General features: G+C 52.3%; 1 protein-coding gene across 2 annotated transcripts in view; it reads right to left on the bottom strand.

Annotated features, from left to right (window-relative positions):
- The window catches only part of LOC140398974 (uncharacterized), a 185,641-nt gene that overhangs the window by 83,207 nt on the left and 75,433 nt on the right, over positions 1–27,001 (bottom strand). Inside the window, exons 4-5 of one of the 2 annotated variants that reach the window (XM_072487993.1) lie at positions 25,105–25,359; positions 5,824–6,090 (exon numbers count right to left, since the gene is read on the bottom strand). In XM_072487993.1, coding sequence (XP_072344094.1) covers positions 5,825–6,090; positions 25,105–25,359 — 521 coding nt within the window. In that variant the 3' untranslated portion in view covers position 5,824. The remainder of the gene's footprint in view (positions 1–5,823; positions 6,091–25,104; positions 25,360–27,001) is intronic. The other variant, XM_072487994.1, reaches the window with a different exon arrangement.

The following is a 27,001-nucleotide window of genomic DNA, read 5'->3' as shown; positions in this document are numbered from 1 at the left end:
AGTGTTACAGTGAGGGGTGTGGGGTATATCAGAGTGTTACAGTGAGGGGTGTGGGGTATATCAGAGTGTTACAGTGAGGGGTGTGGGTTATATCAGAGTGTCACAGTGAGGGGTGTGGGCTATATCAGTGTTGCAGTGATGGGTGTGGGGTATATCAGAGTGTTACAGTGAGGGGTGTGGGGTATATCAGAGTGTTACAGTGAGGGGTGTGGGTTATATCAGAGTGTCACAGTGAGGGGTGTGGGCTATATCAGTGTTGCAGTGAGGGGTGTGGGATATATCAGAGTGTTACAATGAGGGGTGTGGGCTATATCAGTGTTGCAGTGAGGGGTATGGGGTATATCAGAGTGTTACAGTGAGGGGTGTGGGGTATATCAGAGTGTTACAGTGAGAGGTGTGGGGTATGTCAGTGTGTCACTGTGAGGGGTGTTGGGTATATCAGAGTGTTACAGTGAGGGGTGTGGGATATATCAGTGTTACAGTGAGGGGTGTGGGATATATCAGAGTGTTCCAGTGAGGGGTGTGGGATATATCAGAGTGTTACAAAGTTAAAAGACAGGACCTCGAGAGTTGTAATCTCGGGATTACTCCCTGTGCCATGTGCCAGTGAGGCTAGAAATAGGAAGATAGAGCAGACAAACACGTGGCTAAACAGCTGGTGCAGGAGGGAGGGTTTCCGTTTTCTGGACCACTGGGAGCTCTTCCGGGGCAGGTGTGACCTGTATAAGATGGACGGGTTGCATCTAAACCGGAGAGACATAAATATCCTGGCCGCGAGGTTTGCTAGTGTCACACGGGAGGGTTTAAACTAGTATGGCAGGGGGGTGGGCACGGGAACAATAGGTCAGAAGGTGAGAGCATTGAGGGAGAACTAGGGAATAGGGACAGTGTGGCTCTGAGGCAGAGCAGACGGGGAGAAGTTGCTGAACACAGCGGGTCTGGTGGCCTGAAGTGCATATGTTTTAATGCAAGGAGCATTACGGGTAAGGCAGATGAACTTAGAGCTTGGATTACTACTTGGAACTATGATGTTGTTGCCATTACAGAGACCTGGTTGAGGGAAGGGCAGGATTGGCAGCTAAACGTTCCAGGATTTAGATGTTTTAGGCGGGATAGAGGGGGATGTAAAAGGGGAGGCGGAGTTGCGCTACTTGTTCGGGAGAATATCACAGCTATACTGCGAGAGGACACCTCAGAGGGCAGTGAGGCTATATGGGTAGAGATCAGGAATAAGAAGGGTGCAGTCACAATGTTGGGGGTATACTACAGGCCTCCCAACAGCCAGCGGGAGATAGAGGAGCAGATAGGTAGACAGATTTTGGAAAAGAGTAAAAACAACAGGGTTGTGGTGATGGGAGACTTCAACTTCCCCAATATTGACTGGGACTCACTTAGTGCCAGGGGCTTAGAGGGGGCGGAGTTTGTAAGGAGCATCCAGGAGGGCTTCTTAAAACAATATGTAAACAGTCCAACTAGGGAAGGGGCGGTACTGGACCTGGTATTGGGGAATGAGCCCGGCCAGGTGGTAGATGTTTCAGTAGGGGAGCATTTCGGTAACAGTGACCACAATTCAGTAAGTTTTAAAGTACTGGTGGACAAGGATAAGAGTGGTCCGAGGATGAATGTGCTAAATTGGGGGAAGGCTAATTATAACAATATTAGGCGGGAACTGAAGAACATAGATTGGGGGCGGATGTTTGAGGGCAAATCAACATCTGACATGTGGGAGGCTTTCAAGTGTCAGTTGAAAGGAATACAGGACAGGCATGTTCCTGTGAGGAAGAAAGATAAATACGGCAATTTTCGGGAACCTTGGATGACGAGTGATATTGTAGGCCTCGTCAAAAAGAAAAAGGAGGCATTTGTCAGGGCTAAAAGGCTGGGAACAGACGAAGCCTGTGTGGCATATAAGGAAAGTAGGAAGGAACTTTAGTAGGAAGCAAGGAGTCAGGAGGGCTAGAAGGGGTCATGAAAAGTCATTGGCAAATAGGGTTAAGGAAAATCCCAAGGCTTTTTACACGTACATAAAAAGCAAGAGGGTAGCCAGGGAAAGGGTTGGCCCACTGAAGGATAGGCAAGGGAATCTATGTGTGGAGCCAGAGGAAATGGGCGAGGTACTAAATGAATACTTTGCATCAGTATTCACCAAAGAGAAGGAATTGGTAGATGTTGAGTCTGGAGAAGGGGGTGTAGATAGCCTGGGTCACATTGTGATCCAAAAAGACGAGGTGTTGGGTGTCTTAAAAAATATTAAGGTAGATAAGTCCCCAGGTCCGGATGGGATCTACCCCAGAATACTGAAGGAGGCTGGAGAGGAAATTGCTGAGGCCTTGACAGAAATCTTTGGATCCTCGCTGTCTTCAGGGGATGTCCCGGAGGACTGGAGAATAGCCAATGTTGTTCCTCTGTTTAAGAAGGGTAGCAAGGATAATCCCGGGAACTACAGGCCGGTGAGCCTTACTTCAGTGGTAGGGAAATTACTGGAGAGAATTCTTCGAGACAGGATCTACTCCCATTTGGAAGCAAATGGACGTATTAGTGAGAGGCAGCACGGTTTTGTGAAGGGGAGGTCGTGTCTCACTAACTTGATAGAGTTTTTCGAGGAGGTCACTAAGATGATTGATGCAGGTAGGGCAGTAGATGTTGTCTATATGGACTTCAGTAAGGCCTTTGACAAGGTCCCTCATGGTAGACTAGTACGAAAGGTGAAGTCACATGGGATCAGGGATGAACTGGCAAGGTGGATACAGAACTGGCTAGGCCATAGAAGGCAGAGGGTAGCAATGGAGGGATGCTTTTCTAATTGGAGGGCTGTGACTAGTGGTGTTCCACAGGGATCAGTGCTGGGACCTTTGCTCTTTGTAGTATATATAAATGATTTGGAGGAAAATGTAACTGGTCTGGTTAGTAAGTTTGCAGACGACACAAAGGTTGGTGGAATTGCGGATAGCGATGAGGACTGTCTGAGGATACAGCAGGATTTAGATTGTCTGGAGACTTGGGCGGAGAGATGGCAGATGGAGTTTAATCCGGACAAATGTGAGGTAATGCATTTTGGAAGGGCTGATGCAGGTAGGGAATATACAGTGAATGGTAGAACCCTCAAGAGTATTGAAAGTCAAAGAGATCTAGGAGTACAGGTCCACAGGTCATTGAAAGGGCAACACAGGTGGAGAAGGTAGTCAAGAAGGCATACGGCATGCTTGCCTTCATTGGCCGGGGCATTGAGTATATGAATTGGCAAGTCATGTTGCAGCTGTATAGAACCTTAGTTAGGCCACACTTGGAGTATAGTGTTCAATTCTGGTCGCCACACTACCAGAAGGATGTGGAGGCTTTAGAGAGGGTGCAGAAGAGATTTACCAGAATGTTGCCTGGTATGGAGGGCATTAGCTATGAGGAGCGGTTGAATAAACTCGGTTTGTTCTCACTGGAACGAAGGAGGTTGAGGGGCGACCTGATAGAGGTATACAAAATTATGAGGGGCATAGACAGAGTGAATAGTCAGAGGCTTTTCCCCAGGGTAGAGGGGTCAATTACTAGGGGGCATAGGTTTAAGGTGAGAGGGGCAAAGTTTAGAGTAGATGTACGAGGCAAGTTTTTTACGCAGAGGGTAGTGGGTGCCTGGAACTCACTACCGGAGGAGGTAGTGGAAGCAGGGACGATAGGGACATTTAAGGGGCATCTTGACAAATATATGAATCGGATGGGAATAGAAGGATATGGACCCAGGAAGTGTAGAAGATTGTAGTTTAGTCGGGCAGTATGGTCGGCACGGCTTTGGAGGGCCGAAGGGCCTGTTCCTGTGCTGTACATTTCTTTGTTCTTTGTTTGTACAGTGAGGGGTGTGGGGTATATCAATGTTACAGTGAGGGGTATAGGATATATCAATGTTACAGTGAGGGGTGTGGGATATATCAGAGTGTTACAGTGAGGGGTGTGGGATATATCAGAGTGTTACAGTGAGGGCTGTGGGATATATCAGAGTGTTACAGTGAGGGGTGCGGGGTATATCAGAGTGTTACAGTGAGGGGTGTGGGGTATATCAGAGTGTTACAGTGAGGGGTGTGGGGTATATCAGAGTGGGGTATATCAACATTGATATACAGTGAGGGGTGTGGGGTATATCAATGTTACTGTGAGGGGTGTGGGATATATCAGAGTGTTACAGTGAGGGGTTTGGTGTATATCAGAGTGTTACAGTGAGGGGTGTGGGGTATATCAGAGTGTTACAATCAGGGTTGTGGAGAATATCAGTGCGTTACAGTGAGGGGTATATCAGTGTTGCAGTGAGGGGTGTGGGGTATATCAGAGTGTTACAGTGAGGGGTGTGGGGTATAACAGTGTTACAGTGAGGGGTGTGGGATCTATCAGAGCGTTACAGTGAGGGGTGTGGGATATATCAATGTTACAGTGAGGGTTGTGGGATATATCAGAGTGTTACAGTGAGGGTGTGGGATATATCAGAGTGTTACAGTGAGGGGCGTGGGATATATCAGAATGTTACAGTGAGGGGTGTGGGATATATCAGAGTGTTACAGTGAGGGGTGTGGGGTATATCAGAGTGTTACAGTGAGGGGTCTGGGGTATATCAGTGTGTTACAGTGAGAGGCCTGGGGTATATCAGTGTTACAGTGAGGGGTGTGGGATATATCAATGTTACAGTGAGGGGTGTGGGGTATAACAGAGTGTTACAGTAAGGGGTGTGGGATATATCAGAGTGTTACAGTGAGGGGTGTGGGATATATCAGTGTGTTACAGTGAGGGGCCTGCGGTATAACAGAGTGTTACAGTGAGGTGAGTGGGGTATATCAGAGTGTTACAGTGAAGGGTGTGGAGTATATCAGAGTGTTACAGTGAGGGGTATAATATATCAGAGTGTTACAGTGAGGGGTGTGGGGTATATCAGTGTTTTACAGTGAGGGGCCTGGGGTATATCAGAGTGTTACAGTGAGGGGTGTGGGGTATATCAGAGTGTTACAGTGAAGGGTGTGGAGTATATCAGAGTGTTACAGTTAGGGGTGTGGGGTATATCAGAGTGTTACAGTGAGGGGTGTGGGGTATATCAGAGTGTTACAGTGAGGGGTGTGGGGTATATCAGAGTGTTACAGTGAGGGGTGTGGGGTATATCAGAGTGTTACAGTGAGGGGTGTGGGATATATCAGTGTGTTACAGTGAGGGGCCTGGGGTATATCAGAGTGTTACAGTGAGGTGTGTGGGGTATATCAGAGTGTTACAGTGAGGAGTGTGGGGTATATCAGAGTGTTACAGTGAGGGGTGTGGGGTATATCAGAGTGTTACAGTGAGGGGTGTGGGATATATCAGAGTGTTACAGTGAGGGGTGTGGTATATATCGGAGTGTTACAGTGAGGGGTGTGGGGTATATCAGAGTGTTACAGTGAGGGGTGTGGGATATATCAGAGTGTTACAGTGAGGGGTGTGGGGTATATCAGAGTGTTACAGTGAGGGGTGTGGGATATATCAGTGTGTTACAGTGAGGGGTGTGGGGTATATGAGGGGGTTACAGTGTGGGGTCTGGGATATATCAGGGGGTTACTATGGGATGGGGGAGAGCGAGTTGGGATCTGGGAAGGTGTGGAAGCAGTTTGATGGTCAAAATTGGCAATTGGCTGTATGAATGAAGGATTAAAAAGATGAGCGTGTCTCTGGTCGAGGGATGGGGCTGTTGGGGACCGGATGTCCAATCGCAGAGCTCTATGAAAACGCCAGCAGTGACAACAAGGGCCGAATGGCCTCCTCAGTGACGTGGCCGGGGTCCCCCCCCCCCCCCTTCCCCCCACCCCCACCCCACCCACAGTTTACCTCAGTGATAACACAGCTCGGAGATTTCCAGGGCCAGCTCCAAGCAGTCGCCTGTCTGCTGACACATATCAAAGATGGACGTGTCCGGGTCACAGCCGCACCGGCAGTCGCCGCTGCGCTCTCTCTCCCCCGTGGCCCCAAGGGCAATGGTCTGGCTGGAGCAGCACCACAGGCTGCAGAGGCTCTCCATGCACAGGGAGGGCATCAACTGACAGCAGTCAGTAAACTGGCAGAAGAGACAAGTGAGCAGAACGGTGGCACAGACGTCTGAGGGGGTGAAGAGGTGGCAGAAAGAGAAGGGAGTGAAGGGCAATGGAGAAATGGATTTGAGAGAGAGAGAGAGCAGTGTTAGTGCACAGACCTCAGCTTTGTTAGTATTATATCTCCCATCTCCCTCAATCCCACTTTCTCCCGACGTCCGTAGAATCCATAGAAACCCTGCAGTACAGAAGGAGGCCATTCGGCCCATCAACTCTGCACGACTCTCTGTAAAAGCACCCTACCTAGGCCCACTCCCTCCTCCTATCCCCGTAACCACACCTAACCTGCACATCGTTGGCCTGTGGGAGGAAACCCACACAGACACGGGGAGAACGTGCAAACTCCACACCGATAGTCACACAAGACCAGAATTGAACCCGGGTCCCTGGCGCTGTGAGGGTGGCATTGCTAACGACTGTGTCACCGTCCCTCAAACCCCTCCTTCTCCCTGCATGTCCATATCCCCAGCTTTTCCCCTTAGCCATCAATCCGACCTTCTCCCCATATCCCTCAATCCCCACCTTCACCACAATCCCTCATTTCCCACCTTCTCCCCATATCCCTAAATCCCCACCTTCTTCCCGTATCCCTCAATACCTACCTTCTGTCTTTATTGTTCAATCCCAACCTTCTCCCCGTGTCCCTCAATCCCAGTTTCTGTATAACTCCCTCAATTCCACATCCTTTCCTTATCCCTCAATCCCCACCGATTCCTCGGATCCCTCATTTTCCACCTCCCTGTGTCCCTCAATCCCCTTCTCCCTCTATCCCGTATCCCCACCTATTCCTCGTAATCCTCATTTCCCACTGTCTCCCCGTATCCCTCAATCCTCACCTTCTCCCCATATCCCTCAATCCTCAACTTCCTCCCGTATCCCTCAATCCCCCACCTCCTTCCCGTGTCCCTCAATCCCCCACCTCCTTCCCATATCCCTCAATCCCCTTCTCCCTACATCCCGTATCCCCACCTATTCCTCGTATCCCTCATTTCCCACTGTCTCCCCGTATCCCTCAATTCCCACCTTCTCCCCATATCCATCAATCCTCACCTTCCTCCTGTATCCCTCAATCCCCCACCTCCTTCCCCTATCCCTCAATCCCTTCTCCCTGCATCCCTTATTCCTCATCTTCTTCCCTTATCCCTCAATCCCCACCTTCTTCTCGTATCCCTCAATGCCCACCTCCTTCCCGTATCCCTCAACCCCCACTTCTCCCTGTATCCCTCAATCCTCACCTTCTTCCCATATCCCTCAAACCTCACCTTCTTCCTATATCCCTCAAACCCCACCTTCTCCCTTTCCCCTCAATCATAGTTTCTGTACACATCCCTCAATTCCACCTCTCCCTGTCCCTTAATCCCCACTTCATCACCGTATGCCCCAAACCCACCTTCTCCCTATATCACTGAATCCCACCTTCTCCCTGTGTCCCTCAATTCCCACCTTTTCTCCATTTCCCTTAATCCCACCTTCTCCCCATATCGCTCAATCCCACCTTCTCCTCACATCACCCATTCCCCACTTTATCCCCATATCCCTCAATCTCACATTCTCCGCAAATCCCTCAATCCCCACTTTCTCACCATATCGCTCAATCCCACATTCTCTCCATATCCCTCGCTCTCACTTTATCCCTGTATCCCTCAATCCCACAATCTTCCCGTATCCCTCAATCCCAAACCTCCACAAATGATCAACTGGAGCTTCATCAATTCCTCGTCGCCTAATCGCTGAAAGCTATCTGCAGTCAGTAGAAACCGGTCCAATTCCCGCCAAACTCCTCAACCCTGGAATAACCTGCCTGTCCCTGTAATTCTTCCTCCCATGGTGTCATCGTGTAAGTCTTCCCCCGCCACTGCGTCTGGTCGCCTGTGTGTTCTACTGACAGGAAGGTTGGACCTTTGACCTTCCCAAATCTCACAAAAGTGCAAGGGAGAGAAGGAGCACAATTAGCTTAGAAGTACAGAAATGAACAACAGCTGCATTGATATACCACCTTTAACAAAGATACTTGTTCTCAGTACGGGAGAACGCAGTGACTTTCGTGGGCTGGAGGAGGTTGCTGACAAGTGGGTAAGGGGGAGGCGAGGGGCAGGGGCCTGTAAGTTGTAGCAAACTCATCAAAGGACCAAAATGAACTGGACATGTTGGAACAGGACATTCCATTTTAAATGGACAGATTGCTGTACAAACCATGTCTAGACAACAGAATCAAGACAAACAGGCCATGAGTCACGAAACAGCCCAATCTCATTCAGAGGGGGCAGTTGAAATGCAAGTCACTTGCGGCCCTGGCCAGAAAGACGCACAATACCGTAATGGGATAACAATTAAAGTTATCTCCAGCGACCATTGTCAAGAGACCAGCAGAAACCAGAGATATTGCAAGCTTTTTGTAAGGGCATTGATTAAAATCAAATTACATTATGACACCTTGTGATTGGGGAACTTGATCACTTCCATCCTGTCAACAATCAGAAAGGCTTCCTTTGTCCTGGAACTCACCTGCGGGAGGGTCAGTGTTTGACCCTTTCAAGGTTTTGCCCTTAAAAAGTCAAGTCTGAGGAACTGTTGGAAGAACTCGACTCTCCTGACCTGACACACGCTTCGCCTTGCTGAAAACAGACCACGAGAACCGGAGGAGCAATAGCCACAAGGACCGGCCAACTTGGAAGAAGATCTAAAGAAATCTGTGCCATCGTTTTTTTAACTATCCTGTCCCTGGAGCGGTGAGTATTTTCCTCCAGCTCACAGAAAACTCCCAATTAGTATAGCTGGTTGAAGTTTGGGGTGGGTGAGTGAATATATTTGTGCATCTGTGTTTGCGTCGTAATGTAAATCTGTGTAAGCTGTAAGAATTGTCGATGTGCCTCAAGAGTATTGACAGTCAGAGAGATCTAGGTGTACAGGTCCACAGGTCACTGAAAGGGGCAACACAGGTGGAGAAGGTAGTCAAGAAGGCATACGGCATGCTTGCCTTCATTGGCCGGGGCATTGAGTATAAGAATTGGCAAGTCATGTTGCAGCTGTATAGAACCTTAGTTAGGCCACACTTGGAGTATAGTGTTCAATTCTGGTCGCCACACTACCAGAAGGATGTGGAGGCTTTAGAGAGGGTGCAGAAGAGATTTACCAGAATGTTGCCTGGTATGGAGGGCATTAGCTATGAGGAGCGGTTGAATAAACTCGGTTTGTTCTCACTGGAACGAAGGAGGTTGAGGGGCGACCTGATAGAGGTCTACAAAATTATGAGGGGCATAGACAGAGTGGATAGTCAGAGGCTTTTCCCCAGGGTAGAGGGGTCAATTACTTGGGGGCATAGGTTTAAGGTGAGAGGGGCAAGGTTTAGAGGAGATGTACGAGGCAAGTTTTTTTACACAGAGGATAGTGGGTGCTTGGAACTCGCTACCGGAGGAGGTGGTGGAAGCAGGGACGATAGAGACATTTAAGGGGCATCTTGACAAATACATGAATAGGATGGGAATAGAGGGATACGGACCCAGGAAGTGTAGAAGATTGTAGTTTAGTCGGGCAGCATGGTCGGCACGGGCTTGGAGGGCCGAAGGGCCTGTTCCTGCGCTGTACTTTTCTTTGTTCTTTGTGCCGTTTAGTCTCTTGTTTTACAGATAGTATTTCATAATTGTGTGTGTGGGGTAATCTGAGTTGCAGAAGACTTAATTTCTCTTGAATAAATCAATTATTTTAAAACTACCATTATTGTGGTCTCACCTTCCTTTCACTGTCCGCTGTGGTCAAGTCACAATAATTGCCAGGACATAGTCCCGTAGTCAAGGACCGGAAAAGGGGATCTGAGCGCTTCGAGCACGCTCACTCAAGAGAGGCCACTGGTCAGGAATAAACAGTGGTCCCTCTTTCTCTCCCTCTTGTGAAGTTGCACCAGGAGGGCACTACCGGGTGACACTTCACCATCACAGGAGAGAGACTCACACAGGCGTAGGTGGCAGTCAAGGTAACTGGTGTGGCATAAGGGCAACTTCACTGGTTAGGTATAAACAGTGAGATTGTCCCCTCTCTCTTGCGAAGCTGTCCCAGTGCGACACTTCCGGGTCGGGGTTTCAACACCTGCAAGAGAGAGACACCCACAGTCGTCTGTGACACCCAATACCAGCCTGTTGTGGAGTAAAGGAAACCCTTTTCGTTACAGGCCGGAGTTGAAAAGGAGGATGAGAATTTTAAAATGGAGGCATTGCCGGACCAGGAGCGGGTCTGCCACCTCAGTGCTGGGTGCGCGTTAGGCCATGGGATGTAGGGATAGAAGGGTTGGGTAGGTAACGAGGCCTTGAACAGAATAGTCAAGTCTGGAGCGGGGTTGGATCAGGCTTGAGGGTTTCAGCAGCAGATGACAACTGAGGCGGTGGAGCTGACTCCAAGCCACTACTGTGGGATTGAGGCCTTGTGTCAGGCCGCCATCAATCCTCCAGAATGCAGTGCAGGCTAAGCTGCATGCAGCGCCAACCGGGGGAAATCTGTTTTGATCGCCCTTTCACCAGTACTGGGAGTGTCGCCAGGAAATGAGAGACAACCAGATGACACATGAGCCCCTGAATAAACTTTCGTTTCCTGACAGTTGCCAAGGATCAGGCTCCAGGCTTCCTCTCCTGCAGAGGAGCGGGAAGGTCAGAAAAACAAAGCCGCTTGTCCCTTTATTGTAGCTGTGTGTTCAAAACAGGTATTACTAAAAAATGAAAGTCCGGGAGAGGGAAAGCAAATTGTTAAACATGTTGTATACATTTTCTGCATAGTTTCCATTGCCCGTCGGACATACAGGCCGAAGGGCAGCTTTCACTTCAACTGAGAAACAATGGTGACAATCTCTCCCTGAGGGAGAGGGGACTGAGAGACACCAGTCAGTGTACAGATATCTCCCTGAAGAGAGAGTGGGGACTGAGAGACACCAGTCAGTGTACAGATATCTCCCTGAGAGAGAGGGGGGACTGAGAGACACCAGTCAGTGTACAGATATCTCCCTGAGAGAGAGAGGGGACTGAGAGACACCAGTCAGTGTACAGATATCTCCCTGAGAGAGAGGGGACTGAGAGACATCAGTCAGTGTACAGATATCTCCCTGAGAGAGAGGGGACTGAGAGACATCAGTCAGTATACAGATATCTCCCTGAGGGAGAGCGGACCGAGAGACACCAGTCAGTGTACAGATATCTCCCTGAGAGAGAGAGGACTGAGAGACACCAGTGTACAGATATCTCCCTGAGAGAGAGAGGGGACTGAGAGACATCAGTCAGTGTACAGAGATCTCCCTGAGAGAGAGGGGATTGAGAGACACCAGTCAGTGTACAGATATCTCCCTGAGGGAGCGGACTGAGAGACACCAGTCAGTGTACAGATATCTCCCTGAGAGAGAGGGGACTGAGAGACACCAGTCAGTGTACAGATATCTCCCTGAGAGAGAGGGGGGACTGAGAGACACCAGTCAGTGTACAGATATCTCCCTGAGAGAGAGGGGGGACTGAGAGACACCAGTCAGTGTACAGATATTTCCCTGAGAGAGAGGGAGGGGATTGAGAGACACCAGTCAGTGTACAGATATCTCCCTGAGAGAGGGAGGGGACTGAGAGACACCAGTCAGTGTACAGATATCTCCCTGTGAGAGGGGAATGGGAGACACCAGTCAGTGTACAGATATCTCCGTGGGAAAGAGGGGACTGAGAGACACCAGTCAGTGTACAGATATCTCCCTGAGAGAGAGGGAGGACTGGGAGACACCAGTCAGTGTACAGATATCTCCCTGAGAGAGAGAGAGGGGATTGAGAGACACCAGTCAGTGTACAGATATCTCCCTGAGAGAGAGGGGACTGAGAGACACCAGTCGGTGTACAGATATCTCCCTGAGAGAGAGAGAGGGGATTGAGAGACACCAGTCAGTGTACAGATATCTCCCTGAGAGAGAGCGGACTGAGAGACACCAGTCAGTGTACAGATATCTCCCTGAGAGAGAGGGGACTGAGAGACACCAGTCAGTGTACAGATATCTCCCTGAGAGAGAGAGGGGACTGAGAGACACCAGTCAGTGTACAGATATCTCCCTGAGAGAGAGCGGACTGAGAGACACCAGTCAGTGTACAGATATCTCCCTGAGAGAGAGGGGACTGAGAGACACCAGTCAGTGTACAGATATCTCCCTGAGAGAGAGGGGACTGAGAGACACCAGTCAGTGTACAGATATCTCCCTGAGAGAGAGAGGGGACTGAGAGACACCAGTCAGTGTACAGGTATCTTTTTGAGAGAGAAAGAGGACTGAGAGACACCAGTCAGTGTACAGATATCTCCCTGAGAGAGAGAGGGGACTGAGAGACACCAGTCAGTGTACAGATATCTTTTTGAGAGAGAGGGGGGACTGAGAGACACCAGTCAGTGTACAGATATCTCCCTGAGAGAGAGAGGGGACTGAGAGACACCAGTCAGTGTACAGATATCTTTTTGAGAGAGAAAGATGACTGAGAGACACCAGTCAGTGTACAGATATCTTTTTGAGAGAGAAAGAGGACTGAGAGACACCAGTCAGTGTACAGATATCTTTTTGAGAGAGAGGGGGGACTGAGAGACACCAGTCAGTGTACAGATATCTCCCTGTGAGAGGGGGGACTGAGAGACACCAGTCAGTGTACAGATATCTCCCTGAGAGAGGGGGGACTGAGAGACACTAGTCAGTGTACAGATATCTCCCTGAGAGAGAGAGGGGACTGAGAGACACCAGTCAGTGTACAGATATCTCCCTGAGAGAGAGGGGACTGAGAGACACCAGTCAGTGTACAGATATCTCCCTGAGAGAGAGGGGACTGAGAGACACCAGTCAGTGTACAGATATCTTTTTGAGAGAGAGGGGGGACTGAGAGACACCAGTCAGTGAACAGATATCTCCCTGAGAGAGAGAGGGGACTGAGAGACACCAGCCAGTGTACAGATATCTCCCTATGAGAGAGGGGACTGAGAGACACCAGTCAGTGTACAGATATCTCCCTGAGAGAGGGGGGACTGAGAGACACTAGTCAGTGTACAGATATCTCCCTGAGAGAGAGAGGGGACTGAGAGACACCAGTCAGTGTACAGATATCTCCCTGAGAGAGAGGGGACTGAGAGACACCAGTCAGTGTACAGATATCTCCCTGGGAGAGAGCGGACTGAGAGACACCAGTCAGTGTACAGATATCTCCCTGAGAGAGAGGGGACTGAGAGACACCAGTCAGTGTACAGATATTTCCCTGAGAGAGAGAGGGGACTGAGAGACACCAATCAGTGTACAGATATCTCCCTGAGAGAGAGCGGACTGAGAGACACCAGTCAGTGTACAGATATCTCCCTGAGAGAGAGGGGATTGAGAGACACCAGTCAGTGTACAGATATCTCCCTGAGAGAGAGAGGGGACTGAGAGACACCAGTCAGTGTACAGATATCTCCCTGAGAGAGAGGGGACTGAGAGACACCAGTCAGTGTACAGATATCTCCCTGAGAGAGAGGGGACTGTGAGACACCAGTCAGTGTACAGATTGCGTGTTGGGTGTTCCGCTATACAAACGAACTAACACGGTTGTAGATGGTACAACTCTGTTTTATTATTCTTGATAACAACTGTTAACTTCTGGCTGTGGTTCGTACTTTACCAGCTAACCTGTGGACCCATCCCAGCACTATCTTCGAGAGGCACTCAGCACATGGTCTATGTCTGAGTGGCGCGCTGTGAGCTCTGTGCTCTGAGCTATCTCCTGGTTGAATGAGCGGGAACTGTGGTGTTCCCTGTTTTATAGTGCGTGTGCTCTCACTGGTGATTGGCTGTGATGTTGCGTGTGTGTTGATTGGTCCGTTGATCTGTACATCAGTGTGTTTGTGATTGCACCATGATATGCTGATGTGGATATCATGACATCCCCCCTTTCACAAGAATATGTGCCTATATGGTAATAAATATTGGTGTGTACTGAGTGCGGCTGAGTATGTGTGTGCAATATTTACAATATGTACATGAGGCTAAACTATATACATAGGAAGGTGTCAGATGCAACAGAGCAACGAGGTTGTACCATAAACAAAACTAGAGCAATCATCAAATATCGAAAGAGAACTCCTGGCACGACAGAAGAGAAACACATTAACATTGTTGTAAAACAATTCAGTGAGTCCAATGTGCAAACAGGCTCATAAGTCCAGTCTCTCAGGTGGGCGACGAATTCGGGTTGACCGCCTCAAGGGTGGGTCAGGATCCACCGGCTGAGGAATGGGCCTGGCCACGGGCGATAGAGGAATAGGCATGGTGGCAGGAAGCTCCACGAAGTCGACATCAGGGACAACAGGAGGGCGTAGCACCGGTGGATGATCACGTAGCGAGCGCGGAAGCAGCCGAAGGTCCCGCCGATTACGCCGGTGAATGGAGCCATCAGGCATGCGAACCAGGAACGTGCGGGGAGCCACGCGGCGGAGAACCTCGGCGGTTGCCGACCAGCCACCCTCTGGTAGGTGTATGTGGACGTTGTCTCCAGGCGACAGGGCAGGAAGATCAGTCGCCCGAGAGTCATGTGCCACCTTCTGCTGAGCACGCTGCTGTCGCATCCTTTGCAGTACTGGAGCATGGTCGGGTTCAGGAACATGAATGGATGGCACAGTGGTCCTGAGGGTGCGACCCATCAACAGCTGGGCTGGTGAGAGGCCCGTGGACAGTGGGGCTGAGCGATAGGCCAGCAGGGCGAAACAGAAGTCAGATCCGGCATCAGCAGCCTTGCAGAGGAGCCGCTTCACGATATGGACGCCCTTTTCCGCCTTGCCATTCAACTGGGGATGCAGAGGGCTGGACGTCACGTGCGTTAAGTTGTATGAAGCAGCAAAAGAAGACCATTCTTGGCTCGCAAAACAGGGCCCATTGTCCGACATGACGGTTAGCGGAATGCCATGGCGAGCGAAGGCTTCTTTACATGCTCTGATTACAGCTGATGATGTCATGTCGTGCAGGCGTATGACCTCCGGATAATTGGAAAAATAGTCAATTATGATGACATAGTCCCGCCGAGCGCATGAAAGAGGTCCACATCCACCTTCGCCCAGGGGGACGTCACCAGCTCATGGGACTGAAGTGTCTCAGGGGGTTGCGCCGGCTGAAACCTTTGGCAGGTGGGGCAGTTGAGCACCATGTTGGCGATGTCTTCGCTGATGCCCGGCCAGTATACCGCCTCTCGGGCCCTCCGCCTGCACTTCTCAACCCCGAGATGGCCTTCGTGCAGTTGTTCGAGGACCAGCCTGTGCATGCTGTGTGGGATCACAATCCGGTCCAGCTTTAGGAGGACACCATCAATGACGGCCAAGTCGTCCCAGACATTGTAGAATTGTGGGCACTGTCCTTTGAGTCACCCTCCCGTCATGTGGCGCATTACACGTTGTAGAAGGGGGTCAGCCACAGTCTCCCGGCGAATACGGGCCAGACTCGAATCATTAGCTGGCAGATTGGCCGATGTGAAGGCCACATGCGCTTTGACCTGACAGATGAACCCCTCCGATTCGGGCGGTGTGCTCACTGCTCTGGACAGGGCATCCGCGATGATGAGGTCCTTTCCCGGGGTGTAGACCAGTTGGAAGTCGTACCTCCGGAGCTTGAGCAGAATGCGCTGGAGGCGAGGGGTCATCTCATTAAGGTCCTTTTGTCTGATGCCGACCAGGGGGCGATGGTCGGTCTCCACGGTGAACTGAGGGAGACCTTCGTGGAATTTATCTATGCCGGTTAACAAGACCAGGCACTCCTTCTCGATCTGCGCGTAGCGCTGTTCTGTGGGGGTCATGGCCCGCGAGACATAGGCAACCGGGGCCCATGATGCAGTGTCGTCCCGTTGCAGGAGTACCACCCCAATGCCGGACTGGCTGGCATCAGTCGAGATCTTTGTATCTCGATTAGTGTTGAAGAACGCCAAGACCGGGGCGGTGGTGAGCTTGATCTTGAGCTCCTCCCATTCACTCTGGTGTGCGGGCAGCCACTGGAATTCCATAGTCTTCTTCACCAGGTGGCGAAGAGCCGTTGTGTGGGAGGCAAAGTTGGGAATAAACTTCCCCAGGAAGTTGACCATCCCGAGAAAGAGTAGCACTGCCTTCTTGTCTGCCGGCTGCGGCATGGCTGTAATAGCTGTCACTTTGTCGGCATCCGGCCGCACCCCTGACCGGGAGATGTGGTCCCCCAGAAACTTTAGCTCAGTTTGGCCAAAAGAACACTTGGCTCGGTTGAGGCGCAGGCCCTGATCTCGTATCCGAGCAAAGACGCGCTGGAGACGACTGATGTGCTCCTGTGGTGTGGTGGACCAGATGATGACGTCGTCAACATAGTCACGCACCCCTTCGATGCCCTCCATCATCTGTTCCATGATGCGATGGAACACCTCGGAGGCCGAGATGATGCCGAACGGCATCCTATTGTATCAGTATCTGCCAAATGGAGTGTTGAAAGTGCACAGCTTCCTGCTGGACTGATCCAGCTGAATCTGCCAAAAAACCTTTGATGCATCAAGCTTTGTAAAGATTTTAGCCCGAGCCATTTCGCTCGTGATCTCTTCCCGTTTGGGTATGGGGTCGTGTTCCCTCATGATGTTATTGTTCAGGTCTTTCGGGTCGATGCAGATCCGGAGTTCGCCAGAGGGCTTTTTAACGCACACCATGGAGCTGACTCATGGCGTAGGCTCCGTGACCTGGGAAAGCACTCCTTGGTCCTGGAGATCCTGCAGCTGCTGCTTGAGGCGGTCCTTGAGTGGTGCTGGGACTTTACGAGGTGCGTGAATGACCGGGGTGGCGTCCGGTTTGAGCCGTATTCTGTAAGTGTAGGGCAGTGTGCCCATGCCCTCGAAAACCTCCTGGTTGTGGGCGAGGAGCGAGTGGAGCTGCGCCCTAAATTCTGCATCCGGGAAATCGGACGTGCCTTCTGGAGACAGAGTGTGTACCCGCTGAACGAGGTGGAGGACCTTGCACGCCTGTGCGCCTAACAGAGAGTCCTTCGAGGATCCAACTATCTCAAAGAACAATGTGGCTGTATGTGAATTGTGTGTAGCCTCGAGCTGGCAGGACCCCATGGCCGGGATAACGTTTCCGTTGTAATCGACCAACTGACAGCGGGATGGCAGAATCGGTGGTTTGACCTTCAAGGCGTAGAAGGCTGACCATACGAGGAGATTGGAGGAGGCACCAGTGTGTAAACGGAATGTGATTGGTGATTGGTTGACCGTTAGGGTGGCACACCATTCATCGCCTGGATTAACGCTGTGCACTGGCATCGGCTGATGGGTCCTACTTGAGGACATCCGATTTTTGTCAATTACCGCAATGCGGAAGGCTTCCCGGTCGTCGGTGTCACCGGTCTGTACGTCGTCAGGGTATGACTCGGTGTATGGAAGCTGAATGGCCCGCACGTCCCTGCGAGGCTGGCGGAATTGCGGAGCGTTGGCAGGTTGAGCTGCTCGACAGCAGGCAGCGTAGTGGCCCATGCTGCCACAGCGGAGGCATTGTCGAGTCTTGGCTGGACATTGCCACTTTAAGTGTGCGGATCCACAGTTGCCGCACGTCGTGACGTCATGGCGTTCGTTGCACTACCGCGCATGCGCAGTTCAGTCCTGCGTAGAGCACGCCTGCGCATCACGTCCCTCTGCGTCGACGTCTCTTTTGCCGCATACAAGCGCGGGAGGCCTCGGAAAGCGTGCAAAATGGTCGCCCTCGTCCGGGCCGCGGGCTGGGAGGAACTCGATCGACTGGACCCGCTCGGCCTCGTGGGACCCCTGCCGTGCCGATTCGGCCGCCTGGAATTGGGAGTACCGGCTGGTCGCATTTTCGTGGAGGACGCAGGTTTCGATGGCGGTGGCTAGGGTGAGGCTCTTTATTTTGAGGAGCTGCTGGCGCAGGGTGTTCGAGATGACCCCAAAAACTATCTGATCCCGTATCATGGAATCGGAGGTGGCCTCATAGCCGCAGGACTGCGCAAGGATACGGAGGTGTGTCAAAAAAGATTGAAAAGGCTCATCCTTACCCTGCAGGCGCTGCTGGAAGAGGTACCTCTCGAAGCTCTCATTCACTTCCACGCTGAAGTGTTGCTCAAGTTTTAGCAGGACCGTCTTGTACTTCGTCTTGTCCTCACCTTCCGCGAGTGCCAGGGAGTTGTAGATGTGGATGGCGTGTTGCCCTGCCGTGGAGAGGAGGAGGGCGATCTTCCTGGTGTCCGATGCATTCTCCCTGTCTGTGGCTTCTAGGAAGAACTGGAAGCGCTGTTTAAACAGCTTCCAGTTGAAGCCACGATTTCCAGCGATTCAGAGTGGCTGCGGCGGGCTGATGGTGTCCATGGAGCAGGATGGCGGATCCCTGAAGATGTGCAGGTAGGTCTCACAGTTGCTGAGTTCCAATCCTGGTACTATGTCGTGTTGGGTGTTCGCTATACAAATGAACCAACAGGGTTGTAGATGGTACAACTCTGTTTTATTATTCTTGATAACAACCACTGTTAACCTCTGGCTGTGGTTCGTACTTCACCGGCTAACCTGTGGACACAGCCCTAGCACTATCTTAGTGAGGCACTCAGCACATGGTGTATGTCAGAGTGGCACGCTGTGAGCTCTGTGCTCTGAGCTATCTCCTGGTAGAGTGAGCGGGAACTGTGGTGTTCCCTGTTTTATAGTGCGTGTGCTCTCACTGGTGATTGGCTGTGATGTTGCGTGTGTGTTGATTGGTCCGTTGATCTGTCCATCAGTGTGTGTGTGTTTGCACCATGGTATGTTTATATGAATATCATGACACAGATATCTCCCTGAGAGAGAGGGGACAGAGAGAGACCCCAGTCAGTGTACAGATTCTCCCTGAGAGAGAGAGGACAGAGAGAGACACCAGTCAGTGTACAGATATCTCCCTGAGAGAGAGGGGACAGAGAGAGACACCAGTCAGTGTACAGATATCTCCCTGAGAGAGAGGACTGAGAGACACCAGTCAGTGTACAGATATCTCCCTGAGAGAGAGGGGACAGAGAGAGACACCAGTCAGTGTACAGATATCTCCCTGAGAGAGAGAGGACTGAGAGACCCCAGTCAGTGTACAGATATCTCCCTGAGAGAGGAGACTAAGAGACACCAGTCAGCGTACAGATATCTCCCTGTGAGAGAGAGAGAGGGGACTGAGAGACGCCAGTCAGTGTACAGATATCTCCCTGAGAGAGACGGGACTGAGAGACACCAGTCAGTGTACAGATATCTCCCTGAGTGAGACGGGACTGAGAGACACCAGTCAGTGTACAGATATCTCCCTGAGAGAGGGGACTGAGAGACACCAGTCAGTGTACAGATATCTCCCTGAGAGAGAGGGGACTGAGAGACACCAGTCAGTGTACAGATATCTCCCTGAGAGAGAGGGAGGACTGGGAGACACAAGTAAGTATACAGATATCTCCCTGAGAGAGAGGGAGGACTGGGAGACACGAGTAAGTGTACAGATATCTCCCTGAGAGAGGGGACTGAGAGACACCAGTCAGTGTACAGATATCTCCCTGAGAGAGAGGGGACTGAGAGACACCAGTCAGTGTACAGATATCTCCCTGAGAGAGAGAGAGGGGACTGAGAGATACCTGTCCATGTACAGATATCTCCCTGAGAGAGAGAGGACAGAGAGACACCAGTCAGTGTACAGATATCTCCCTGAGAGAGAGAGAGGACTGAGAGACACCAGACAGGGTACAGATATCTCCCTGAGAGAGAGGGGACTGAGAGACACCAGTCAGTGTACAGATATCTCCCTGAGAGAGAGAGGGGACTGAGAGACACCAGACAGGGTACAGATATCTCCCTGAGAGAGAGGGGACTGAGAGACACCAGTCAGTGTACAGATATCTCCCTGAGAGAGAGAGAGGACTGAGAGACACCAGACAGGGTACAGATATCTCCCTGAGAGAGAGGGGACTGAGAGACACCAGTCAGTGTACAGATATCTCCCTGAGAGAGAGAGGGGACTGAGAGACACCAGACAGGGTACAGATATCTCCCTGAGAGAGAGGGGACTGAGAGACACCAGTCAGTGTACAGATATCTCCCTGAGAGAGAGAGGGGACTGAGAGACACCAGACAGGGTACAGATATCTCCCTGAGAGAGAGAGGGGACTGAGAGACACCAGTCAGTGTACAGATATCTCCCTGAGAGAGAGCGGACTGAGAGACACCAGTCAGTGTACAGATATCTCCCTGAGAGAGAGGGAGGGGACTGAGAGACACGAGTCAGTGTACAGATTCTCCCTGAGAGAGTGAGGGGACTGAGAGACACCAGTCAGTGTACAGATATCTCCCTGAGAGAGAGGGGACTGAGAGACCCCAGTCAGTGCACAGATATCTCCCTGAGAGAGAGGGGACTGAGAGACACCAGTCAGTGTACAGATATCTCCCTGAGAGAGAGGGGACTGAGAGACACCAGTCAGTGTACAGATATCTCCCTGAGAGAGAGAGGGGACTGAGAGACACCAGTCAGTGTACAGATATCTCCCTGAGAGCGAGGGGACTGAGAGACACCAGTTAGTGTACAGATATCTCCCAGAGAGAGAGGGATGGGAGACACCAGTCACAGATATCTCCCTGAGAGAGGGGACTGAGAGACACCAGTCAGTGTACAGATATCTCCCTGAGAGAGAGGGGGCTGAGAGACACCAGTCAGTGTACAGATATCTCCCTGAGAGAGAGGGGACTGAGAGACACAAGTCAGTGTACAGATATCTCCCTGAGAGAGAGAGGGGACTGAGAAACACCAGTCAGTGTACAGATATCTCCCTGAGAGAGAGAGGGGGGACTGAAAGACACCAGTCAGAGTACAGATATCTCCCTGAGAGAGAGAGAGGGGGAATTGAGAGACACCAGTCAGTGTACAGATATCTCACTGAGAGAGAGAGGGGTCTGTGAGACACCAGTCAGTGTACAGACATCTCCCTGAGAGAGAGGGAACTGAGAGACACCAGTCAGTGTACAGATATCTCCCTGAGAGAGCGGGGGCTGAGAGACACCAGTCAGTGTACAGATATCTCCCTGAGAGAGAGGGACTGAGAGACACAAGTCAGTGTACAGATATCTCCCTGAGAGAGAGAGGGGGGACTGAAAGACACCAGTCAGAGTACAGATATCTCCCTGAGAGAGAGAGAGGGGGAATTGAGAGACACCAGTCAGTGTACAGATATCTCCCTGAGAGAGAGAGGGGGGACTGAAAGACACCAGTCAGAGTACAGATATCTCCCTGAGAGAGAGAGGGGGGACTGAAAGACACCAGTCAGAGTACAGATATCTCCCTGAGAGAGAGAGGGGGAATTGAGAGACACCAGTCAGTGTACAGATATCTCTCCGAGAGAGAGAGGGGACTGAGAGACACCAGTCAGAGTACAGATATCTCCCTGAGAGAGAGAGGGGGAATTGAGAGACACCAGTCAGTGTACAGGGGCGAAATTCTCCCCCAACGACGCGATGTCCACCGACTGGCGCCAAAGCCGGCGCAAATCAGACGGGCATCGCGCCGGCAAAAAGGTGCGGAAGTCTCCGCATCTTTGGCGGCCTAGCCCCAACATTGAGGGGCTAGGCCAACGCCGGAGGGATTTCCGCCCCGCCAGCTGGCGGAAATGGCGTTTGTTGCCCCGCCAGCTGGCGCGGAAATGCGGCGCATGCGCGGGAGCGTCAGCGGCCGCTGTCAGTTTCCCCGCGCATGCGCGGGAGCGTCAGCGGCCGCTGACAGTTTCCCGCGCATGCGCAGTGGGGAGAGTCTCTTCCGCCTCCGCCATGGTGGAGGCCGTAGCGGAGGCGGAAGGGAAAGAGTGCCCCCACGGCACAGGCCCGCCCGCGGATCGGTGGGCCCCGATCGCGGGCCAGGCCACCGTGGGGGCACCCCCCGGGGTCAGATCGCCCCGCGCCCCCCCCCAGGACCCCGGAGCCCGCCTACACCGCCTGGTCCCGCCGGTAAATACCAGGTTTGATTTACGTCGGCGGGACAGGCAGTTTCTGGGCGGGACTTCGGCCCATCCGGGCCGGAGAATCCAGCGGGAGGTCCCGCCAACCGGCGCGGCTGGATTCCCGCCCCCGCCCAATCTCCGGGAGCGGAGACTTCGGCGGGGGCGGGGGCGGGATTCACGGCGGCCAACGGCCATTCTCCGACCCGGCGGGGGGTCGGAGAATGACGCCCCAGATATCTCACTGAGAGAGAGAGGGGTCTGTGAGACACCAGTCAAGTGTACAGACATCTCCCTGAGAGAGAGGGGACTGAGAGACACCAGTCAGTGTACAGATATCTCCCTGAGAGAGAGAGGGGACTGAGAGACACCAGTCAGTGTACAGATATCTCCCTGAGAGAGAGAGGGGACTGAGAGACACCAGTCAGTGTACAGATATCTCCCTGAGAGAGAGGGGACTGAGAGACACCAGTCAGTGTGCAGATATCTCCCTGAGAGAGAGAGGGGACTGAGAGACACCAGTCAGTGTACAGATATCTCCCTGAGAGAGAGGGGACTGAGAGACACCAGTCAGTGTGCAGATATCTCCCTGAGAGAGAGAGGGGACTGAGAGACACCAGTCAGTGTACAGATATCTCCCTGAGAGAGAGGGGACTGAGAGACACCAGTCAGTGTACAGATATCTCCCTGAGAGAGAGTGGGGTGGGGGGACTGAGACACCAGTCATTGTACAGATATCTCCCTGAGAGAGAGAGGACTGAGAGACACCAGAGAGAATATTTCAGCCGACAGGCCTTCATCCAGAGAGTGGGCAGAATGTGGAACTCGTGTCCACGGGGAGTGGGGAGAATGTGGAACTCACTTCCATGGGAAGTGGGGAGAATGTGAAACTCGCTCCCATGGGGAGTGGGGAGAATGTGGAACTCGCTCTCACGGGGAGTGGGGAGAATGTGGAACTCACTTCCAAGGGGAGTGGGGAGAATGTGGGACTCGCTCCCACTGGGAGTGGGGAGAATGTGGAACGCCCTCCCATGGGGAGTGGGGAGAATGTGGAACTCGCTCTCACGGGGAGTGGGGAGAATGTGGAACTCGCTCCCACGGGGAGTGGGGAGAATGTGGGACTCGCTCCCACGGGGAGTGGGGAGAATGTGGAACTCGCTCCCACGGGGAGTGGGGAGAATGTGGGACTCGCTCTCACGGGGAGTGGGGAGAATGTGGAACTCGCTCCCATGGGGAGTGGGGAGAATGTGGGACTCGCTCTCACGGGGAGTGGGGAGAATGTGGAACTCGCTCCCACGGGGAGTGGGGAGAATGTGGGACTCGCTCCCACGGGGAGTGGGGATAATGTGAGACTCGCTCCCACAGGGAGTGGGGAGAATGTGGAACTCGCTCCCACGGGGAGTGGGGAGAATGTGGAACTCGCTCCCATGGGGAGTGGGGAGAATGTGGGACTCGCTCCCACGGGGAGTGGGGATAATGTGAGACTCGCTCCCACAGGGAGTGGGGAGAATGTGGAACTCGCTCCCACGGGGAGTGGGGAGAATGTGGGACTCGCTCCCACGGGGAGTGGGGAGAATGTGGGACACGCTCTCACGGGGAGTGAGGAGAATGTGGAACTCGCTCCCACGGGGAGTGGGGAGAATGTGGAACTCGCTCCCACGGGGTGTGGGGAGAATGTGGAACTCGCTCCCACGGGGAGTGGGGAGAATGTGGAACTCGCTCCCATGGGGAGTGGGGAGAATGTGGGACTCGCTCCCACGGGGAGTGGGGATAATGTGAGACTCGCTCCCACAGGGAGTGGGGAGAATGTGGAACTCGCTCCCACGGGGAGTGGGGAGAATGTGGGACACGCTCCCACGGGGAGTGGGGAGAATGTGGAACTCGCTCCCACGGGGAGTGGGGAGAATGTGGGACTCGCTCCCACGGGGAGTGGGGAGAATGTAGAACTCGCTCCCACGGGGAGTGGGGAGAATGTGGAACTCACTCCCACGGGGAGTGGGGATAATGTGAGACTCGCTCCCACAGGGAGTGGGGAGAATGTGGAACTCGCTCCCATGGGGAGTGGGGAGAATGTGGGACTCGCTCCCACAGGGAGTGGGGATAATGTGAGACTCGCTCCCACAGGGAGTGGGGAGAATGTGGAACTCGCTCCCACGGGGAGTGGGGAGAATGTGGGACTCGCTCCCATGGGGAGTGGGGAGAATGTGGCACTCGCTCCCAGGGGGAGTGGGGAGAATGTGGGACTCGCTCCCATGGGGAGTGGGGAGAATGTGGGACTCGCTCCCACGGGGACTGGGGAGAATGTGGAACTCGCTCCCACGGGGAGTGGGGAGAATGTGGGACTCGCTCCCACGGGGAGTGGGGAGAATGTGGAACTCGCTCCCACGGGGATTGGGGAGAATGTGGAACTCGCTCCCACGGGGAGTGGGGAGAATGTGGGACTCGCTCCCACGGGGAGTGGGGAGAATGTGGGACTCGCTCCCACGGGGAGTGGGGAGAATGTGGAACTCGCTCCCACGGGGAGTGGGGAGAATGTGGAACTCGCTCCCACGGGGAGTGGTTGAGGTAAATCGTCTCGATGTGCTTAAGGATGGAAGGAGGAAGCTGGATAAACACTGATGGAGAAATTAATAGGATATGGGGTATGGGGGAGGTGAAGTAGGTGGTGTGGGGGCAGAAACACTGACAAACAGTTGAAGGAGCCGACCAGCTTGTTCCTAAACTACAAAATTCCCTACCACAGATCCCAAAGGCAGTTCCCCGAACGCTTATTCTGGCTACTCAAAACACAGCCGATTCAATCAATTCCATCCACCTTCTTGGCCATCCCACAGTCAGGCAAATGCAATGGTAGTCGATGGCCTGAATTGTTATCATGAACATACTTTCATGTGGCACTTTTCCGAGAGCCTTCTGTGAACATTACTGTGGTGAGGCAGTCCCTCAGCAGTGGGGCAAGGTGGTCTATGGTGTGGGGCCTCTAGGACTGGTGTCAGCACGAAGCAGACAACGGTTAAAAATCACCGCCCTCCCCCACAGGCTTCGGTACTAAAGTGGGCAATGACGGGCAGGTAGGTTACTCACCTTCACCCACTGGCGACGACAGCTGAGAGGTCGCTGACTTGTAGCTGCTTCGAGTGTAGACAGAAGATGTTGAGCCCAGGCGCGCCTTCTCTGACCGGGCGCCTGGGGATGTACAAATAGGCGCTGACACCGGACCAGGGTGACTCTGGGCACAGCTGGAAGTGGCACCTCCATTGGTATACTGGGTAGGTGTTCGCTTTGATGCTGTGTCACCCAAGACTGGCACTGGTAATGCTGGCTGCGATACAGAGGTGTCTACATAGCAACAGTGAATAGAGAGAGAGAGAGAGACACAGTCAGAGAGGAGACAAAGAGAGAGAGCTGGTGAGTTCAACACAGTCACAGGGACATGTATAATGTGGACATCAAACACTCCCAGGACAAGTACAGCACGGGGTTAGATACAGAGTAAAGCTCCCTCTACACTGTCCCCATCAAACACTCCCAGGACAGGTACAGCACCAGGTTAGATACAGAGTAAAGCTCATTCTGCACTGTCCTCATCAAACACACCCAGGACAGGTACAGCACGGGGTTAGATACAGAGTAAAGCTGCCTCTACACTGTCCCCATCAAACACTCCCAGGACAGGTACAGCACGGGGTTAGATACAGAGTAAAGCTGCCTCTACACTGTCCCCATCAAACTCCGAGGACAGGTACAGCACGGGGGTTAGTGTGAAGATGCACATGAAAAGTTCATTCGTAAACACATTAAGAAATCCTTTTGTCAGACTTGTTCAGCAGCCACTGTGTTGCAGCTTGCTCCCTGTTGCCAAAGAAAACTCCCCAAATGTCTCCTGCCTAAGAGAGCTCCCAAAACATCTCCTGCCTAAGAGAGCTCCCAAAACGTCTCGTGCCGAAGAGAGCTCCCAAAATGTGTCCTGCCTAAGAGAGCTCCCAAAACGTCTCCTTCCTAAGAGAGCTCCCAAAACGTCTCCTGCCTAAGAGAGCTCCTAAAATGTGTCCTGTCAAAGAGAGCTCCCAAAATGTGTCCTGCCTAAGAGGGCTCCCAAAATGTGTCCTGTCAAAGAGAGCTCCCAAAATGTGTCCTGTCAAAGAGAGCTCCCAAAATGTGTCCTGTCAAAGAGAGCTCCCAAAATGTGTCCTGTCAAAGAGAGCTCCCAAAATGTGTCCTGCCTAAGAGGGCTCCCAAAATGTGTCCTGTCAAAGAGAGCTCCCAAAATGTGTCCTGCCTAAGAGGGCTCCCAAAATGTGTCCTGTCAAAGAGAGCTCCCAAAATGTGTCCTGTCAAAGAGAGCTCCCAAAATGTGTCCTGTCAAAGAGAGCACCCAAAATGTGTCCTGTCAAAGAGAGCTCCCAAAATGTGTCCTGCCTAAGAGGGCTCCCAAAATGTGTCCTGTCAAAGAGAGCTCCCAAAATGTGTCCTGCCTAAGAGGGCTCCCAAAATGTGTCCTGCCTAAGAGGGCTCCCAAAATGTGTCCTGTCAAAGAGAGCTCCCAAAATGTGTCCTGTCAAAGAGAGCTCCCAAAATGTGTCCTGCCTAAGAGAGCTCCCAAAATGTGTCTTGCCTAAGAGAGCTCCCAAAATGTGTCCGTCAAAGAGAGCTCCCAAAATGTGTCCTGCCTAAGAGGGCTCCCAAAATGTGTCCTGTCAAAGAGAGCTCCCAAAATGTGTCCTGTCAAAGAGAGCTCCCAAAATGTGTCCTGCCTAAGAGAGCTCCCAAAATGTGTCTTGCCTAAGAGAGCTCCCAAAATGTGTCCGCCAAAGAGAGCTCCCAAAATGTGTCCTGCCTAAGAGAGCTCCCAAAATGTGTCCTGCCTAAGATTGCTCCCAAAATGTATCCTGCCTAAGAGAGCTCCCAAAATGTGTCCTGCCTAAGAGAGCTCCCAAAATGTATCCTGCCTAAGATTGCTCCCAAAATGTATCCTGCCTAA

Source organism: Scyliorhinus torazame, chromosome 22 (assembly GCF_047496885.1).
Source record: "Scyliorhinus torazame isolate Kashiwa2021f chromosome 22, sScyTor2.1, whole genome shotgun sequence".
Classification (NCBI taxonomy): domain Eukaryota; kingdom Metazoa; phylum Chordata; class Chondrichthyes; order Carcharhiniformes; family Scyliorhinidae; genus Scyliorhinus; species Scyliorhinus torazame.
This window is presented reverse-complemented; position numbering and strand designations above follow the sequence as displayed.